We start from the raw sequence: 21,730 nt of genomic DNA, 5'->3' as shown, positions 1-21,730 counted from the left end.
TCAATCCGAGTGTTCACATTGTTCACAAATAATTCCACAACAGTTTTGAAATTGCTTTCTTGCTGCTGCAGAAGTTGCATGAACAGATCCCTTTGTTGACTCATTTGATCTCGTACCTGTCAGAGCGACATCAACTCCTCTCCATTACTTTGGTTGCTGCTTTGGTCCTTCTTAGGTGGCATGATGTGCTGAGATCCTCTGCAAGGAAATCCTCAGGCTTCAGCAGGTGAAGCAGGCCGAGATAGTATCCACCAAAAATCTCAAAATATGAAGATCATCCACCGCTTTTCATCAGGTTTCTTATAAAATATAGAGTGTCAGAGTTGATATTTAAAAAATGAGTTGAGATAAAACAATTTAAGACACTTTAAAAGTATCAAAATCACTGATATGCTGCAGCAGCCAGACCACCTGTGGGGAGAGAGTGGTCATCCACTGGTCGGAAGGTTGGTGGTTCGAAGGGGGTCATTTTGGAAATCCCAAAATATGGTGTTTTTCTGTCATTTCTGGCCATATTATACTCTAATATGTATCAACAGACTGACATGTCGATTTGGGACAAAATTGGACACATTTTAAAATGCCAAAAACTGCTCAAAATGGGTCAATTATAGTCTGTTGATACATATTAGAGTATAATATGGCCAGAAATGACAGAAAAACACCATATTTTGGGATGTCCAAAAGTGACCCCCTGAAAAAAAAGACATACTATAGCATGTTGAATTGGGGCAAAATCGGACACATTTTAAAATGCCAAAAACTGCTTAAAATGGGTCAATTATAGTCTGTTGATACATATTAGAGTATAATATGGCCAGAAATGACAGAAAAACACCATATTTTGGGATGTCCAAAAGTGACTGTTACGTCCTTGGGGTACGTTGTGTGTGTTTGGTTTTGTTTTGTTTGTGCCTCAGGACCGCAGCAGCGTCACTGGCTCCACAAGAGGGAATCCCCGCTGGGTAACGCCTCCACCGAAGGCCGGATCCAGTATTCCCTCTGTCCACTCGTTGGTCTGGCGTCCAATCACCTGCCGCACCTGCCTCCAGCTCGGCCTTAAGAGCAGCTTCGCGGGGCTGTGGACGCCCTTCTTCTTTGTCTCTGCATGGCTTTGTGTAAAGTCTCTTGACTTTGGTTAGAAGGTATTTGAAAACCTAGTGTGGGTATTAGAAACTGAGGCACTCGTGTTGTTATCTTTGATTGTTTATTGGGCATTAGGTTTAGTTTTTCTTTTTCACATTTATTCACATCACACATGTATTACCTTTGTTAGTCTCACTAGTTTATGGGTGGTTGCATTGCTGTATTTTTGTTTGTGTAGAGTAAGAGTAAGCGTAGTCAGCCAGAGTTCCTTTGTTTGTTGTGTTTTAAGTAAGATAGTTTTGGGGGGGGGGATCGGGTTAGGAAGATTGTTTTAGTTTGTTTGTTTTATGAGTTGGCGCCACCCTCCGCCCTTTGTTCATTGCCTCACATTATATCAACTTGTATCTAGCCTGAAGAAGGTTCTCCTTTCGTTACCTTTGTTTTATTTTGCTGTTACACAATAAAAAAATCTGTATTTGCCTGAGTACACCGGCGTTGTGTTGCTTCCCTTTCCCCTAGACCACAACTGGGTTGTAACAGTGACCCCCTGAAAAAAAAGTCATACTATAGCATGTCGATTTGGGGCAAAATTGGACACATTTTAAAATCCCAAAAACTGCTTAAAATGGGTCAATTATAGTCTGTTGATACATATTAGAGTATAATATGGCCAGAAATGACAGAAAAACACCATATTTTGGGATGTCCAAAAGTGACCCCCTGAAAAAAAAGTCATACTATAATATGTTGAAATTTTTAGGGAAAAAGTATTTTATTTTTTAAATGCCCCGATACTCTCAAAATTGTCTTATTGCACTCAGTTTAATTTTCTGCTGCTTTTTTCTGTTTATTTTGTGTAAAAAGTATCTGAATTTTGACGTAATTAAGAAAAATGTTCTCACTCTTTAAACATTTGTGAATGTCTTAGTAAATTCATGTTGAAATCACAAAGTTTGCCTAGTAAATAATTGTTCTAGTGTTTTTGTGGTTTTTGACTTCTGAACTAAATGTAGTGTAAAGGAAATGGCACAGTCGCAAGATAAGGAGTTGGAGTGCTATAGGTCAGTGGTTCAAAACCTGGTACAGGTTCAACAGAAATTTTGTCAAAAAAGGGTGTTTTTCTGCAAAAATGGGCGTGGTTTCCCCCAAAATGGCCGTGGTTTTCTGTGGGGGGGAGGCAAAAAGAAGAGGATTCCGTTTTTTTTCTCATATCCCCTCCTCTCCCTTCTCTTTGTCCACGCCCTCCGAGTGCCTCCTTGGATCCTGATTGGTTGACTTTTTCAACAGTTTGTTGTGTTTTCCTTGTATCTGGTTTGATCTTTGTAGTTGTGCGCTGTTGGGGCTGTTAAAAAAATATATTTTTGACTTTTATTAATGCTTCAAATCAAGGGGACCAACTGAATTTTTTGTTGCAGGTGGAGTTTGAACTCCCAACCTTCTGCTCCAAGTAGCAGAGTTCATCCTCTATGCTACAGCAGGTTAGTGTGTTTGGTGTCATGTATTGAGATGAATGCAACAGGTAGCATTCAAAGACAGACAAAAGCTGTTACTATTGGGATTTGAACCTATGAACTTTGGGTTGGATGAGCAAGAACTATAACACTAGACCACGGTGGACATGTTTGGTTTATATAGTTCGATGTCATTTGACAAAGAGGACAAAGTGAAAAATATGGTTTCAGACGGGATTCGAACACAAAACTTTTCAGACCATGTGTCAAAAACATATCCTCTCGGCCACTGGAAACTTTATTAAAGAAACATTTTTCTTTTTTGGTAATTATGTGTCTTTTTTGGTCATTTTGTGTCTTTTTTTACATCATTTTGTGTCTTTTTTTTAGTCATTTTGTGGGGGTTCTTTTGGTCATTTTGTGTCTTTCTTAAATAATTTAGTGTCTTTTTTTTGTAATTTTGTGTATTTTTTTGGTCATTTTGTGTATTTTTCAAAATCATTTTCTGCGTTTTTTGGTCATTTTGTGTCTTTTTTAAAGTAATTTAGTTTTTTTCTGTCATTTTGTGTCTTTTTTGGTCATTTTGTGTCTTTTTTTACATCATTTTGTGTCTTTTTTTTAGTCATTTTGTGGGGGTTCTTTTGGTCATTTTGTGTCTCTCTTAAATAATTTAGTGTCTTTTTTTTGTAATTTTGTGTATTTTTTTGGTCATTTTGTGTATTTTTCAAAATAATTTTCTGCGTTTTTTGGTCATTTTGTGTCTTTTTTAAAGTAATTTAGTTTTTTTCTGTCATTTTGTGTCTTTTTTAAAGTAATTTAGTTTTTTTTCTGTCATTTTGTGTCTTTTTTTGGTCATTTTGATACTGCCTCCAGCGGCCCCCAGGTAATTTGAGTTTAAAAACCCCTGCTTTACAAACATTAATGTATTGCATAATAGAGAGCAAAAAACTGTGTTAATAAACTGCCTCTGTTGTGCAATCAGCCACAAGAAGCTGCTGTGAGTCTCCACTGACAGGCTGAGACTGGCCACGACTAAAAACAAGTCTTTACTTGTTTTCATTTCAGCTGTGTTGCAAAAGAGGAATCTACAAGTAATTTCCCTTCTCAATCACTGGCAGGCCTGAGCAGCCCAGAGCTATTCAGTAGTTGCTGATTTCAATAAAGCAGCTGAAAATGAGTGTACAATAACCCTGTCAGCTCAATGCACTGCAATTTAAAAAAGAAATAACATAAAATGTGGTCATTTTCAGCTATCAGAGATTTTCAAAGAAACACAATCTCTGATGATATCGACCCTCTGAACCCAAATTAATTAAAACTGTCAACAAAAACACATGGTTTATTGTAGAGGGAAACAAAAACAGGCACTGTCCTTAGAATTTCAGCTTTCTGATGGGTTTTGAATGGACCATAGGTTCCAAAAGTTTCCATTAGAACAGCGGTCTCAAACTCAAATTACCTGGGGGCCGCTGGAGGCAGGATCAAAAAGACCAAAATAAATAAAATAAATTAGGTGATAAAAAAGGACAAGTCTGGCTTGCAGCTGAAAAAACTGTCTTTCAGCAACCTGCACCTGCATTTAGTTTTAAATTATGTTTCTTTTAAAAATAAAGACAAAAAAAGACACAAAATTACAAAAAAAGACACAAAATGACAGCAAAAAAACTGAATTACTTAAAAAAGACACAAAATTACCAAAAAAGACAGGAAATGACTTAAAAAAGACACCAAATGACAAAAAGACACTAAATTACTTTAAAAAGACATAAAATGACAAAAAGATACAAAATGACAGAAAAAAACTAAATTACTTAAAAAAGAAACAAAATGACCAAAAAAGACACAGAATTACCAAAAAAGACACAAAATTATTTAAAAAAAAGACACAAAATTATTTAAAAAAAGACACAAAATGATTTAAAAAAGACACAAAATTACCAAAACAAGACACAAAATGACCAAAAACAGTAATTAAAGGGACCTTCCACACACAACACGGTAAAGTGCCATTCATATAAAACTCACATTAAACTTTCATATCAAGGTGAGGGCCACAAAATATCATAAAGAGGGCCGCAATTGGCCCCACGGACCGCGAGTTTGAGACCCATGCATTAGAAGAAGTAACCAAAACAAAACTTAAAATTGTGAAGTTTCTGTCAAAATCACTTGATTCTAAATGTCAGGTTAAACTGGAATCACTGGAATTCACACTGAAAAGTATAAATATTCAGTAATTTACTGCCAAAACTAAACAGTACTGTCTTGTAAACTTACAATAATACAATAATATGCAGTACATTTATTTAGTTTTTTCCTAAAATACAGTAAGAAACTGCAAAAAATACAGTGCTTGTAAAGTGTAACAGTGTAGTGAAGATTTGAACAGTTTGGACTGTGAGCTGATTGAACGGGACAATGTTTACTGTGCTGATCTGTCAGTGATTGAGAAGGGGAATTCCCTGGATTTTCCTCTTTCGCAACACAGTCTGGAAGTCAGTTATGTTGCCGTCAGTTCTGACCAATCACAGCCAGGGATTACACAAAGCAGGTTCCTCTGGTGTAATAAAAGGAAGAGCAGAGTGTTAAATAAAGACACTTCTTCTCTGGAGAACACAAGGACACATTACCGACTGTGCATCTAAACACCAGGTAACAACCTCACTTCTTACTGTGATGTTTTTTTGGTAATGCTGCTGTGATAGTTAGCACAATAATTTCAAGGTTCATAGGCTACTCCAGTGGATCATAGGTTATGAAGGTTTCGGTTAGAATAAGTAAACAGGTGACCTTTCCCCCGCTCATCTATTAATAATATTTTTATTTTTTTATTTTTTTATTATAGTGCAGTAATACAATAATACAATACAGTGATATGGACAGACAGGGAGTGAATATTAAACAACAACAACTATAATGTTACCCCTGTGTGTGTGTGTGTGTGTGTGTGTGTGTGTGTGTATAGTTGTCTGGCTATGATTATGCTGATTCCACAGAGGTGTAGAACCTATGTATTATATATATATATATATTATATATTGCAGTGAAATACAAGGCAAACGCCCCGAAACGGCTTGTTGAGGTTCAGAGAGTTAAACAAAGTGACTGTATTAAAACTCAACAGAAACTTACAAAACTTCTGAAGTACAAGAAAGACAATGATATAATAGAAAAACAAGAAACTTTGCTGTCTGTGTGATTATCATGTACAAAATAAAATCACAGTTGTCATAACCAAAACTAATTTAAATGTTTGTATCATTTGAGTTGTAGACCCTCTAAATATGAAGGTTGCAGTGTGTGCCATTCTCCTGCTGATTCTATGTCAAGGTATGTGTTTTATATTTTATTTTACACACACACACACACACACACACACACACACACACACACACACACACAGACACACAAACAGGTTTTCTACATCATGGGGACTCCAGTTTTAATCATCACCTGTAGGGACCACCCTTTCTAGAGGTTGTAGAGAGCTGAAAATAATTGAGTAAACATGCCATAGCTTAGTTAACCTATACACGCCTTCAAACCTCTGAAATGTTTTAATCAGGCTTTACGGGGACATCTGGAAAAACCAATAAACATGCTTTCAGGGTACATCATTTACATGAATTAGCATATTTCACACAGATTATTTGGTGACTAATGGTAATTCTGTGTATTTTTTGGTCATTTTTTGTCTTTTTAAGTATTTTTTTGTTATTTCAATAATTTGTGTCTTTTTTGTAATTTTGTGTCCTTTTTTTTAGTAATTTTGTGTCTTTTTTTGATCATTTTGTGTCTTTTTTAAATAATTTTGTGTCTTTTCTAATAATTTTGTCTTTTTTAAATAATTTTGTGTATTTTTTTGGTGATTTTGTGTCTTTTTTTGTGATCATATCAAACGTGTTTGATATTATTATTGTGATGTTCCTTTTTCCTGTGGAAGTGGTTTTACTGGCCGGTCTGGAACCGGGGACCTTTCCCCCCCTACTTTTACATAAAAAACAATGAAAATGAGATACCTTTCTAAGAAGCCAATTCTATAATTATGGCATTTGCAAAAATAGTACATAACATTAAGGAGAAAAATAGTATTGAGTGGAGACAGATCAAATGAAGTTGAACAAAGCATTTTTGACGATTATACGAAAAGCATTGACCTGTATGAAAATATTGATTGTATGAAAATATTTTCGCTTGCAGCCATATTTACATGGACAGTTTGTGTCCAAACTAGTTTTCATGAACTTTCTTCAGCTGTGGTTTGTTCAATGTGAAATATACTTGTGCAACACCCCCCCCCCCCCCCCCCCACACACACACACACAAACAAATATATATATTATTAGTAATATAATAGTAATATATTATTATATAGACATTGTACGTCCATATATTTGTTAGATTTAAGCACATTTTAAAAAGAATGCAGCAGTTGCAGAGATATCCTGATTTCTACTCTACTGACTCAAACTCCAAAAACACTAAATCCTACATTTCCCATAATGCAATAAACACTAGGTTTCTATGACATGTAGCACTTGCTATTCAAATGTTCAAACATAACCGGGTTACAAGTAAAATAGGTTTCACCACATAACTTAGTCTAAAGCAGATGAGTTATCAGTTGTTATTTGCATCTACTACCAGCAGGTGGAGCTGTTGTACTTTATATCAAAGGACACATAGTTTGTTATATGACTTGGGTTAAATGTAATTTAATAGACATATCTGGGCTGAAAGTCAGTCCAAATGATTAAAAAATTGTCTTTTATGACTTAATAACCTTTTTGGGGCTGAGATGGATCAGACAAAGGAAATAAAGGAAACATTTATTGTGACTTTTTTTAATCTGGCCCCCAACAAATACCCCATTACAAAAAACTAACCCTAAAACTAATAAAAAGTAAACTAAAACTAAGCATTTTCCCAAAAATAAAAACTAATTAAAACTAGCAAACTCACTCTAAAAACGAAAAACTGAATTTGAAAACAAAAAATCACAACGAAATTAAAACTAAAACTAATGAAAAATCCAAAACTATTATAACCTTGCAATGTACTTATATTTACAAAAATGATATCGTTCAGCCACAAAATGTTTCATATTTGCAAGTTATGTTACATATTTTAATGCTGCAGTGATTTTGTGTTGATATTGTAGCTTGTGTTGATTGGGCAGTGATGCAGATGTTTTCAGATAGAATAGAATAGAATAGAATAGAATAGAATAGAATGCCTTTATTGTCACTATACACATGTACAACAAGATTTTAGAGCTGACTCCAAAAAGATCAAAACATAACTAGTGCCATTACTAGATAGAACTTAAATTAGACCTGAACAACAGCAGTGTATCATTCTCAACTTAAAGGTGTAGTTCACCCCCAAATCAAAAGTACTTCTTCCTGAAAATCTGTTTGATTCTGAAGAGTCAGCTTTTTCAAAACCAACATGGCTCAGTTCAAAATTTTGTTTCAAAACTTTTGTTTTGTTTTGTCTCTTCTCTGAGCCATGTTGGTTTTGAAAAAGCTGACTCTTCAGAATGTAACAGATCACTCAGTTTTCTCTTTATTCTCTTTATATTTCATGTGTTTTGTTAATTTCTATTAAGCAAACTTGTGGGAGTGTCGCAGTGCAACATGGAACTTTTCCAGAACTTTGAAATCATCACCAAAAACACACAAAATGACCAAAAAAAGACCCCAAAAGACACAAAATGACTACAAAAAGACATAAAAAGACACACAATGACTAAAAAAAGACACAGAATGACACAAAATGACTAAATAAAGACACAAAATGACTAAAAAAAGACACAAAAAGACACAAAATAACCCAAAAAAAAGACCCCAAAAGACACAAAATGACTACAAAAAGACATAAAAAGACACACAATGACTAAAAAAAGACACAAAATGACTAAAAAAGACCCAAAATGACTAAAAAAAGACACAAAAAAGACACAAAAATACACAAAATGACAAAAAAAAAGACACAAAATTACTTTAAAAAAAAAGAGACACAAAATGACCAAAAAAGACACAAAATGACATTTCTTTTATGCAAACTTGTGTGACACTAGCTTGCATTTATTTAAATTATGTGTTTTTGCAAATTACTTATGGATTTGTTTACTGTGTTTGTGTTGTTTGCAGGGGAGGCACTGAAATGTAACTACTGCTTCTCAAAGGAGAGTGACCTCTGCACCCCCACCAGCATCCAGACCTGCTCAGGAGGAGCCAACGCCTGTGGTGCAGTCATTCTCACAGGCCCTGTGAGTAAGTACCTTAATGGTGGATGGAGAATTTTATCAAAAACTTTTTCATTTGTTAATTTAATTTAAATTGCTGTCCTAACTGATGTGTTAGCCGGGAAAGCATTACAGCATTTCTACCATTAAAACCGGGGGCGCTGTTGGGTTATTCTACCATGAAAGCCGGGAAAGAGGATATGTCGTTTTATAGGATTTGTAGTTTTTTCCACCTATTTTCGGTCTCTTGGCCAATGAAATGCGTCAGAATACATGTGGGAGTGTCGCAATGCAACATGGGACTTTTCCAGAACTTTGAAATCATCACCAAAAAGACACAAAATTACGAAAAAAAAGACACAAAATGACCAAAAAAAGACACAAAAAGACACAAAATTACAAAAAAAAAAGACACAAAATGACCAAAAAAGACACAAAATGGGAAAAAAGACACAAAATGACTAAAAAAGACACAAAAAGACACAGCACATGAGAGCACATGTGGGAGTTGAACTTTAAAATCATGGCGGAAGACGACTATAGCGGAGGGAGCTCAGATATAACAGCTATAAGCTCTCAAATACTTTTTGAATTTAATTTCTATCTGCTACAGAGGCTGAAAAATCTATTATTTAGTAGAAGCGTTGACACTTCTGTTGAATTTCCAGAAAAACTTCAGGTTTTAGGGGGTTATTTTAAAATCACCCAGAGGTTTTACAGGCATTTTTTCCAGCTGTTTTAGGCTTAAATGGGTTAATGACCTTTATGGCCTCTTGTTGAGCTGTAATGGAAGATTGTGGCACATAGATAGGGATTTACACTAAAAAGCCAATATGGGTTGGGCTTTATTGGAAGCATGAAATAAATATAGAATAAATCAAATCCATTGCAGAAACTCTGGAAGACATTCAATTTATTTAATTATCTTGTATAAACTTTGGAATACATTATAGCCCAGATTGGATTTTGTCCCCCATTACTTACAATAGTAGTAGGCTACTGTATAAAGAGATCCCTTAATGACCAACTGGAAGGAGGAATTATTATAGCCTTGAAAAAATACAAACCATTCTTTAGGATGTGATTAAAACTATGGAAATACCTAAACATTACATTAACACATGGACCATTGTGGACTTGAATGCATGCATACACTGTAAAACTTCAGTGTAAGTTTATAGTTTCTTACTGTATTTTAGTAATAAAGTATATTACTAGAAATTAATGTGCAGTATATTACTGTGTCATTATACATTTACTACACAATAATGTCCACAGTTTTGTCAGTAAATTACTCAATTTTACAGTACATTACAACAATTTACAGTAAACTGTAAAACGTTTCCGTGTAAATTTACAGTCAATCCCTATCAATAAAGGCATTGTCTTCAATACAATATAATCACATATTTTGCTGTAATCGCATATTTTTTATCCCAGATTCATTGCAATGTAATTTTAGTGGTGGTGTTCCACAGGGTTCTGTACTTGGACCAATGTTATTCACACTATACATGCTCTCTTTAGATTATTGAACAGTTGGGACATTGTCAATACAGTAGAATACTGTTCAGATTTCATTGTAAAGTTATAGTATGTGTATATATAATGTCCACGGAGTTTAATTTAATCCCTTTTGTTTCATTATTCCAGCGTCTTCATTTCGTCAATGCATGAACTTGGCGGTGTGTCAGGGCTTCATCACAACACCGGGCGCGTTTGCAATATGCTGCACCACTGACCTCTGCAACTGAGCCGCCTCATCATAGCCTGTTGGCTCCACATTGCTCTTACACTGCTGCCATGCTAATCAAAGTCTGATTAGTATGTTTTTTAAAAAGTAAAAAGATAAATGGCATTTGTACACAGCCATAATTGTGTCAGGTGAAATTTTAACCAGAGGATCAGTACGGCTTAGTGACACTAGATGGCACTAGAGCACTGTGCAAAGCAATGTGCATCCACTCCAGCCACCACTTCATATGTGTGTTTAAAAAGCACATTATTAAAAGACAAATAATAAAATGGAGTGACATTTTGATATATCTGAGTTGTGATGTCTTTCTTTTGTATTTAGTGAATTTAAATGAAAAGTGGTGAGGCTTATCATTTATTAAAGCCAAGTCATTTCACCTGTGGTTTAATAATGGATTATCTATTGAGCAGAACATGCAAATGCAATACATTTTTCAGTCACAGGGAGCAGAAATAGAAAAATACTTATTTCCCTTTGCTCTCAGCTTGCATGTCTTATGAGCTGATGGCTTAGCTTGTCATTGATCCAAAGGCTGCTGTACATTTATCAGGTTGTAAACAAGATACAGTGTCACTCACATTTAATACATGGTAAAAAATAAAAAATAAAAAGCTTGCAAAACGTTTAACAAAATCGATAAAATACTCATATTGTGTATTTAGAGCATAAATAGAAACACTGAATAGGATGTGTAGTAGTATGATAGTATACAGGAATATCTGAGTATCAGGCATGAGCTTACTGGATTGGACTGCCCCAAATTGTATTGTAACAATGTATTGGTGCTTTCTTCTTTGTAGAACTGCTCAAGCTCTGTCAGGTTGCAAGGGGGACTGTAAGGGAAGGTCCTGTGTGAAGTCCAAAACAAATTCTCGCTGTGGTCTCTCAACATTCTTATCAATGAATGGGGCCAAAAGTAGAAACTACATCTACATTCTCCAAAAAGATCATAACTTAGATTTTTCTACAACACTTTCAACAAAACGTGATGCGGGCCTTACACCAGACAGCTGTGGTGAAGAAGGAGATGAGTTGGAAGGCAAAGCTCTTGATTTACCAGTCCATCGATGTTCCAATCCTTTCCTATGGACAGGAGCTTTGGGTAATGACCGAACGAATGAGATTTCGGATACAAGCGATCGAAATGAGGCTCCTCCATAGGGTGTCTGGGCTCAGCCTGGTAGGGTGAGGAGCTCAGACATCTGGAGGGAGCTCAGAGTAGGGCTGCTTTTTCTTCGCGTCAAAGGGAGCCAGTTGAGGTGGTTCAAGCATCTGATCAGGATGCCTTCTGGGTGCTTCCTATTGGAGGTTTTGCGGGCATGTTCAACTGGTAAGAGGCCCAGAGGAAGACCTAGAACACGATGGAGGGATTATATATCTCACCTGGCCTGTGAGCACCTTGGTTAGTGATGTGCCAGTGAAGCCTCATGAACCATTGTCATTATTTTCTGAGTTCAGAAAATAATGACAATGGTTCACGAGGCTTCATTGGCACATCACTAGCCTTGGGGCCCTCTAGGAAAAGCTAGAAGTCGTGGTTGGGGAGAGGGACGTCTGGAATTCCTTGCTTAGTCAACTGAGGAAAATGGATGGATGGATGGATGGATGGATGGATGCAGGAGTGTACAAATAATACATCTCTTATACTCATACATTCTGGGTAAGTTACTGGGAGAGCAAGTCACAGCTAATGGCTTTCTGTCTTACGCATTTTCACACATGCCATGACAATGTTGTAATAGATGGGGCAAGGGATAGTCCAGCAGATGGTGGAGTTATGGGTGCCAACCACTATAAAACTCGAGAAGACGACTGGGCAAGGCCCAAGACGATTTAATATTATAAATGCGGAAATGCTCACCAATAAACAAGCCACAGATTCAAATACGTCATCAGCTGAGTTTTGGTTTGCTCAATCCACATGAAAGTGCCGTTCCTAAGACAAGACCCTGTACATGCTTGTCCCTACAGTATTAATGCTTGGAACTTTCAGGATGAGTTGATACGTCTGGGCACCTGGGTTTGTGAGTGAGGTTTGGGGTTATGTCTCAATGAGTTTCTTGCACCATCATCTCCCAGGTGACTTCACTTGACGAAATGAGAATCAGCACTTTGGATGTCTGTAGTGGTGTGCCAATGAAGCCTCTTGAACCATTGTCATTATTTTCTGAGCCCACTAAGTAGTGGTACTAGGTGCTATTGGTTTAAAGAAAAATGCTTGAGCAATGAGCTTCGTTGAACAGAGAGCACCACCTAGTGGACTCAGAAAATAATGAAACTGGTTCATGAGGCTTCACTGGCACATCACTAGATGTCTGTATGTGGTCTCTGGTTTGCGTAAGGATGGGTTCGAATTGGCTCAAGTTAAAATGAAGGCCAAAAATTGGGTGAGAGAGTCCGAACTGGTTGGTTTTATCCAGTTTGAGGTGAAATTTGAAAGTTTCTGGTAAGTGGATGGACATATTGAAGAGGCTTGCGTGCCATGATGGGTTGTAATCGGATGTGGGACTTCTGAGCATTTTAAGAAACTGGAGAATGCAAGGAGGAACAAAGATTTGAGGGTTGACTAAGACTGGATGGTGGGTATTTTGATTTTCAGACCTGACTCCGCCTGGGCATCCAATTCATAATTCAGTGTATGAGTATGAGCTGAAATATTTGTGTCAACCAAAGACATATTTGTGTCAACCAAAGACCCATTTTTCATATGTCTTTACGGATCATGCAGACAAACTTTCATAAGAACTGTTGATGGAGAGAAACCCTAGAATATGGACTTCCTCCTCCCCACTACACACAGTAAAACCACGGGGAAATGACCAACCTCATTCTTTATGAGGTGCACCCCATTAAATGGGGCTTCCCTTCAGTAACAAGTGCCTGGGAGCACTGTGGAAATACCATTCAGCTGTCCATGAAGCCTGAAGGACCCCACACCGAAAAACTGGGATTCCACCAGCACACATGCGGAGAGGAAGACACGCACACTCACAGGCATTGACAGAAACAATCAAAAACACATGATGGGAAACCTGGAATCCTGTGGGTTTTTCAGGCAGATACTAATAGAGATATTTCTTTATCATTCACCTTTGGTTTCCCCATGTTTCTGGTTTTCAGCAATTGATTTGATCAGAAAATCCATTACAATTTCAACAAAAGATTGTGCATTTCCCCTTGATTTTATGCTTGTCTTAGTTGAAAAGGATCCAAATTAGCTTTTGGACTATCAGTGAGAATAATAATGAACAACGTCCACCATTACAATGGTAAATTTCATGGCATTGAAAAAGTCTTCTTTCCACTAAGACAGGGGATTCAAAATCGATAAGCTACAAACACTTCAAAGTTCTTCAATGCAGACTTCTCTCTCAGTTAAGACGAATAATTGCTTTGTTTTGTTTTTAAGATCTTCAACTTGAATATATCACAGTCCTCTTTTTCTATCACATTTCTATTGTCTTCTCATGGATGTTTTGAAATCTTTTTATTTATTGTGATCTTCCTCCATTGAAATTCTTAAGAGCTTTTTTTTCCCCAAAGATGACCATTTTAGTCTCTTTTCCACTGTTTAAATGTAAACTGCAGCAACCAACTTTTGAAACAAAGATTTTCATATCATCAAATTCGGCAACGTCCGATGATGTTTTTGTACTTCTATCTTATACCCCTTTTCCACCAAGGCAGTTCGAGGGCCGGTTTGGAGCTGGTGCTTAATCTCAAACCAGTTTTTCATATTTCAACAGCAATAGAACCGTCTGTCCAGGTAAACTGGTTCCAGGGCAGCACCAACTCTTTGGTGGTCTCGAACCACAAACCGCTTACGTCATGGGCTGGGGGTTTGTAGGCTCGCAAAGCCAGCAACATTTGTAGAGATACGATGTAGCCCGCCATTGTTGTGGAGAGCGGAGACTTATACAGCAAAAAAATTCTGAGAAGTTTCAGAAGTTGAACCAACTGCGAACCAGCACCAGCCCAGCACTAGAACTAGGTTTGCATTGGTAGAAGGGGTAATCCCTAGCTGTTACCCTAACCCTAACCATCACAACCTTGGGTTCCTCTAGGAAAAGTGAGAAGTTGGGGGGAGGGACGTCTGGAATACCTTGCTTAGTCAACTTAGGAAAATGGATGGATGGATGGATGGAGGACTGTACAAATAATACATCTCTTATACTCATACATTCTGGGTAAGTTACTGGGAGAGTAAATCACAGCTAGTGAATTTCTGTCTTACGCATTTTCACACATGCCATGACAATATCGTAATAGATGGGGCAAGGGATTGTCCAGCAGATGGTGGAGTTATGGGTGCCAACCACCATAAAACTCAAGAAGACGTCTGGGCAAGGCCCAAGACGATTTAATATTATAAATGCGGAAATGCTCACCAATAAACAAGCCACAGATTCAAATACGTCATCAGCTGAGTTTTGGTTTGCTCACTCCACATGAAAGTGCCGTTCCTAAGACAGACCCTTTACATGCTTGTCCCTACAGTATTAATGCTTGGAACTTTCAGGATTTAGTTGGTATGTGTGGGAATGTCAACATCTTAGAACATAATCACTATCCATAGCAATCAAGAAGAGCAGCACAAGTGTGTTGTTCCAGTCGTGTATGGTGACAATGTAGGCTCGCAAAGCCAGCAACATTTGTAGAAATATGATGTAGTCCGCCATTGTCGTGGAGAGCGGAGACTTATACAGCAAAAAAGTTCTGAGAAGTTTCGGAAGTTGAACCAATTGCGAACCAGCAACAGCCCAGCACTAGACCTAGGTTTGCATTGGTAGAAGGGGTAATCCCTAGCTGTTACCCTAACCCTCACCATAACAACGAAATGACTAAACCTAACTCTTACCCTAACACAAACCTAAATGTACATAATTGTAACCTCAACGTTAAAACTAATTGTTATTTGGATATGGCAACATGCCTCCTACAGTATTCCTATTATGAATTAGCTGACAGAGATCCAAACCACCCAAGACCCAAGATGGCCAATGTCGTCACATGACATCATCTTTCCAGCATCTGGAACTTGTAGAAGGAAGCACAAGCAGCCCAAGGTGACCAATTCAGTTCTTATCTGTGTGTTAGTAAAGGCCTTTATACACTAAATGTGAAACTCTTGCCTGTGAATATCAATCATCAAAACTATTCATACTGGCATATGATGCAATTACAAAGGGTTCAATAAAGGGTTTGAATAGATTTGTGCATGCAGCGTCTGTCTTTGTCTGTCTGAGGTAAGCTGTGTATAGTCTAATGTACGCTCTTTTTTATTGAATTTCCTTTTAGCAAAAGTTCCTGAACAGTAGTTCCCTCTGGAAAACAGTTACACAGTGTACATGTCTAGGGATTTTATTGTGAAAGGTAAGCACAGAAGGAGAGGATCTGGTATGCGTTGTCTTTGTCAAGGTTGAAAGGAGCAATAAAGTTTGACATCTTGGTTCAGACTACAGAGCCTCTGTGCTGAATTGTAATCCTCATCAGTAAAGTTATGACATTTATGTAGTTTTGCACAAGAGGTGCTTTTATTTTGTGAAGGTTCAGAAAATTTGGATTCAATGCAAAAACAAAATGTGTTGCCTATTTTGCAACTGCTGGACTATTTCGTCATCACATAAAAGTTTCACCTATCAATAATTATGTCACAGGATAATAGTTGCAAACGTTTGGATTTACATTAACAGTGAAATCTGAACAACGTTCTACTGTAGTGAAGTCATACAGTGTCATGCTGCATATTGCAATGCAATCTGGGAGGAAATGTGATTACAGCACTTTAATAAAAGGCATTTTTTCAAGAAATATACTGTAAAATTTCAGGTACACTGAAATGTTTTTCCGGTGTTTACCAATTATTCCTAAACATTTAATCCAAATGGCTATAATTTAATGGTTTGATTCTGCAAACTGTCTTTTTAATTTAGAATGCAAAGACCACAACACAACACAATAAGAAAAATCGCTGCGAATAGACCAGAACACAACAGAAGTGTTTCCAGAGGACACTTCAAAGTGATGCACACGTCTGGACATCCTAACGTTAGCCGGCAATCGATAACATGCTAGCGTTAGCGGCTGATCATAGCGTGCTAACTTTAGCCGGTGATCGATATCGTACTAGCGTTAGCGGGCGAGCAAGACCAACTCGGTGCCGTTGAGAGCAAGGTTATTATAGTTAACGAAAATTAACGAAAATAATGAAAACTACAAGATTTTTGTTAACTGAAATAAAAATAAAAACGAGAGAGAGTTTTTTAAAAAAAACGATAACTTAAGTTAAAGATTGACAGAATACAAAACTCTACATTGACAAGGGGAGGAGTTAGTGTAGCAGCAGAGTAGTTGGAGCCTCAAGGTTACAAAACTAACTAAAATTATAGTGAAAAATGTCCTTAGTTTTCATCTTTGTCAACTTTTTTCATACATAAACCTTTTTGGTTGATATGAAATCTATTTCGTCTATCTGGTTTTATCACTTAATAAACTGAGATGAGATGGATAAGACCAAGGAAATAAAGGCAACATTTATTGTGACCTTATTGAATCTCCTAACACATACCCCATTACAAAAAAATTAAAACTAACACTAAAACTAATAAAAACTAAACTAAAACTAAGCATTTTCCCAAAAATGAAAATTAATTAAAACTAGCAAACTCACTCTAAAAACGAATTAAAACTAGCTGAATTTGAAAAGAAAAATTGACAACAAAATTAAAATGAAAAATAATGAAAAATCCCAAACTATTATAACCTTGGTTGAGAAAGACCAACTACATCATGTATCATTCAATTATTTGATTTGTAAAATTGCAATGTGATTGATACGGGCTAGCGGACTACGCTGTAAATCACGTTATAACATGAAAATATCATTATCATGAAATAAACTTGATAATATCAAGTGTGTCCAGACGTGTGCATCACTTTTAAGTGTCCTCTGGAAACACTTCTGTTGTGTTGTGATCTATTTGCAGCGCGTTTTCTTATTGCATTATCGTCTTTGCAACGCATTTTCTAAATGCTGCGCTTGTGTTGTCAAATTGATGAAGATGTTTTCTCAAGTTGCTTGTGTTTTGTGTAGGCCTATTTCCATGTGTTTTCTTAAGTTGCAGCGCTTTGAGCTCTCAGGGCCACCGTACCTGTGGCTCCCTACACAGCAATCTGCAATTGGCTGTGATCAATAAGGCTCCATCTATAGTCCTGTATCTCTATAGATCTATCTAGTCAACAGAGCCAATGCCTTAAAATCAAATAAAGCCTGTGTGCATCCACGTGATCTTGTGATGCCTTTCCCGATTGAACTGTGTTTGACATTTTGAAAATAGGCCAATATTAGCCCCGGCAAACTGGCATACACCACTGCACACACAATGAGTCAATTACACTGTCATCGTGTGTTGTTTTTATTTGTGAAACAGTAAGTCAAGCCCGCAGCAGGGAAGCTCACAGGGATTTTCTCCTTCCTGTTGTGGGTGGACCACCAGAGCATCAGCTCCACACAGATCTGGAGACACTCACTTCATTAACACCCTATTTTAGGCGTGCCTTGAGCAGACGCAAAACAAAACACTTCGGAGATGTGGCTGTTGGCTCCGTGTCGATTTCTCCAGTGGGTACACTGAAAGGATTCAGTCAGTTGGGTCAAAAACATGAAATTTCATTGGCTTCTGGGAACACCTCATTGCCTTCTAGTCTAGTAGACTGTATGTGTAGAGGTGTAATGAACCTGACTGTTTCTGAATCAGAGAGGTAAAAACTCTCAGCTGCAAAGGCTCATTAGGCCAAAGACACTGCTATAAAACCTGAGAGAAAGCACCACGGTATCAGTGTGTTTGTAAATGCAATACAGCTCGGAAAAATAGGGATCTCGTTAACACCGCAGGATGCTCCAACAGCGCAAACGGGGCCCCTTGTGCCAGGCATGAGAGCACCTACAACCCAAGGAGGATCTCTTCAGAGTTTCCGACACGTCATGTTTTCTCCTTTCCCTGGGCAAGGAAACCAGCAGTGCCCCTGCCTGCTTATGAGAGATATGTTTGTGGTTACTTTAATAGAGGAGTCCATAAAAATGTTGTTGTTTTGCAGCTACTGAACGCTACAGCTGGGATTCCCTGGAAAACACATCGCCTGTGTGTCCCCCCTGAAATTGGATGCACTGAGGAGAAAACACTCTGGAAAAATTCCATGTTTAAAAATCACAGATGTTTTCACTGCATTAATAGAAGAGCTAGAGGTGTGAGAAGGTTTGCCATTATGCTACAACATCTGGCCCTGCTGCACAATAAAATCTGTCATCTGTCCACACAGTTACATATTCCTCATGGACACGCAATGATGCATGTGGTCAGTCTGACGATCAACCAGGTATCTGTCACAGACTGGAAAGTGTCATGGGTTTCATGTGTCCACTTTATCTTTTATAAGGAGTTATTTAACAGACAGTTTTTTTCAATGGGTGCCCTTCTGAGGAAAATGCGGTGTCATGTGGAGTACCACAGGGGAGATGTTTAGGACCATTATTGTACACCATCTATACTAACGACCTACCATTTGTTCTGAATAATACAAAAATACGAATGTATGCGGATGATTCACCAATATATGCCTCTGCACCTACTCTTGACGAACTAAATTCTGTCCTGAAAGAAGATTTAAAATCAATTGTGGACTGGGTTAACTGCAATAAAATGGTACTGAAGGTATCTAAAACGAACTGCATGGTAATTGGCTTTCACTATAACATTAACAAAAACCCTCAGTTAAAACTAAAAACCAAAGATGCGTGTATTAATCAAGTACAGGAGACCAAGCTGCTGGGAGTTGTCATTGACAACAAACTTGTATGTTTGTATGTAATAAACACTATATCTCTAACAAAAATATACTGTAATATTTAATGTTAAAATTGAATCAAATCGCGATTGAGACCATAGTGTTGTCCTTAAAATACATTTCTGAGTTAATAAATCAAGTTTTCTCATTTTGCATTGAAATGAATGGACAGAAATGTTTCTGCAGCAACACTTAGCACCCCCTACTGGAATTTTTGGTAGAATGCAGCTTAAGGCACTTCCTAGTTTGCCTCCTGCTCAGACCCGGAGGTTGCCGCCTGCCTTCACCAGACCTCGTAGCCACCCTTAGTGCAACTTCCGTGTTTTATACTCTGGGGGAGGACAGTCTTAAACGTAAATATGAGTCCCTTTTTTATCTGCTTACACAAAAGACCTATGGGGTCAACAAGTCTCTGGAAGCCAGTTGAGTTAACTGCCACTAATCTATCAGCTCACCTGCAAACTAAGTACAAAATGTGATAAAATTCTCCTTGTGTGCCCTGGTGCCCCCCTTCATACCGCAGGTGCCCTTTTTATTTCTTCTGCCCCTGACCCTCAAACATCCTGAGTCAGCCAGTGGATAATTTAATACATTTTTCCACGAAGTGGATAATGAAAGTGTCTGGCCTTGATCATGTTCTTTACATCTCATTTTATTACACTTACATGTGAAAGTTTATGACAGTGGTTCCCAAATGGGGGTACATCAAGGCACTCCAAAGGGTACGTGAGATTTTAAAATACACATTTAAAAAGTAGCATCCGTGCAAAAATAATTATTTAATAAATATTTTAGGAAAATATAGGTATAAGTTCAAAAAATGAATTTTATTTTCAGCAGGCTATTCAATTTCATCAACCTGAAAACCCAGAGTCTCCTGTCAATCACCTGAAAACTTAAATTTGCTATCTCCAATAAAATTAAAATTAGTTCAATATAAAATTATACATAACATTTACCCCACTAACAAATGTCTGTCAAAATGTATCAATATTGATATTAATTGTGTATTTTGTAATGCTGAAGTGGAAACAATCAGGCACCTTTTTGTTGAATGTCATTTTTCCAGATTTTTGGGAAAAAATCGAAGTTTACATCACCTCACATTCCAACCTATAAAATAATTTTAAAGCCATATATATACTTTTATATTATAGCAATAAAGATAGGAAAATCCAGCACTTAATCAATTTGATTATTCTAATGGAGAAATTCCACATACATAAAGCCAAATTTTCGAAAGGTCGACCTTTCTTTCCTGTTTTTGAAATTGAATTCAACAACTACCATGAATGTATTAAAATAATTGATAATAACAAATGTATACATACTGTTCAATTCAATTCAATTCAAGAAATATTTGGAGAAATGTAATATGTCATGCCTTTTTCTTTTTTTTCCTCTTTCCTTTTTAGTTCTTTTATTACTATGTTTAATTTAAACCTGTACTGACTTATGCACTTCATTCACTTTGTCTCATATTTATTTATTTTCTCAATTTGTGATGCAGGACTTTGTATTTTCTATCCGATATGAATGTTCTGTAATTGGAACTTCTCCTTACCTTGAAGGGTATGTTTTAATTGGATTTACCTCCACAAGTTGCAACCCACCCTACATAGTTCGGTAACACTTTATAATAACCATCATTTATAAATGGTAAACAGATTGGTGGTAAATGGTATGGTAGAATGGTAAATGCATCATTTATTAATGTTTAACTAACTAAATCATTTATAAATGGCTAATAGATGGTATATTAATGTAAGCTTATAGTTACTTTACCATTAACAAACAATTACATTACAATTATTAGTTTATTAATAGTTTTAGTTGCACTGATTATAAAATTTTTAACACTATATAAAGAATGTTAATGATAGATAGATAGATAGATAGATAGATGGATAGATAGCAGTGTTTTGCACATTTATGGAGTATTAAATGGTTCATTTTATAGTTTTAAATGGATATATGGCGTATGTTTTTACTACATTAGTTTGAATCAGAATGAGAACTTTTTGCGATACAGTTAGTCATGGATTATTAACATTTAAAGTGTTAGACATAGATTTTTCCCCCCAAATTTTTAAATTTTGTATGTGTTTATCAGTTTCAAGGTTTAATAAATCAGACACTGGTGGCACAGCACTCTATTTTTAAGTCTTTTTTCTTTTAGGGGGTACTTGGCTAAAAAAAAAATATTTCACAGGAAAAAAAGGTTGAAAACCACTGGTTTATTGTCATAAACTGGGCCAATATAGTTATCAGTCCCTGCACTACTACTCATTGACAAGTTTAAATCTCATGTGTTCCAGTGAAGTGACAGCTCTCTCCACATCC

At 36.8% G+C, this 21,730-nt stretch overlaps 1 protein-coding gene across 1 annotated transcript; it reads left to right on the top strand.

Moving 5' to 3' along the window:
- The first annotated feature begins 5,821 nt into the window (after positions 1 to 5,821).
- si:dkeyp-80c12.8 (uncharacterized protein LOC107963954 homolog) lies at positions 5,822 to 10,846 on the top strand. Its single transcript, XM_059328198.1, has 3 exons — positions 5,822 to 5,867; positions 8,693 to 8,815; positions 10,441 to 10,846. Exons 1-3 carry the CDS (start codon positions 5,822 to 5,824, stop codon positions 10,539 to 10,541), a joined length of 270 nt encoding a protein of 89 aa, XP_059184181.1. The 3' UTR covers positions 10,542 to 10,846.
- The last annotated feature ends 10,884 nt before the right edge of the window (positions 10,847 to 21,730 follow it).

Source organism: Centropristis striata, chromosome 24, assembly GCF_030273125.1.
Source record: "Centropristis striata isolate RG_2023a ecotype Rhode Island chromosome 24, C.striata_1.0, whole genome shotgun sequence".
Taxonomy (NCBI): domain Eukaryota; kingdom Metazoa; phylum Chordata; class Actinopteri; order Perciformes; family Serranidae; genus Centropristis; species Centropristis striata.
Note: the sequence above shows the minus strand (reverse complement) of the source record. Positions and strands in the feature narration are given on the sequence as shown.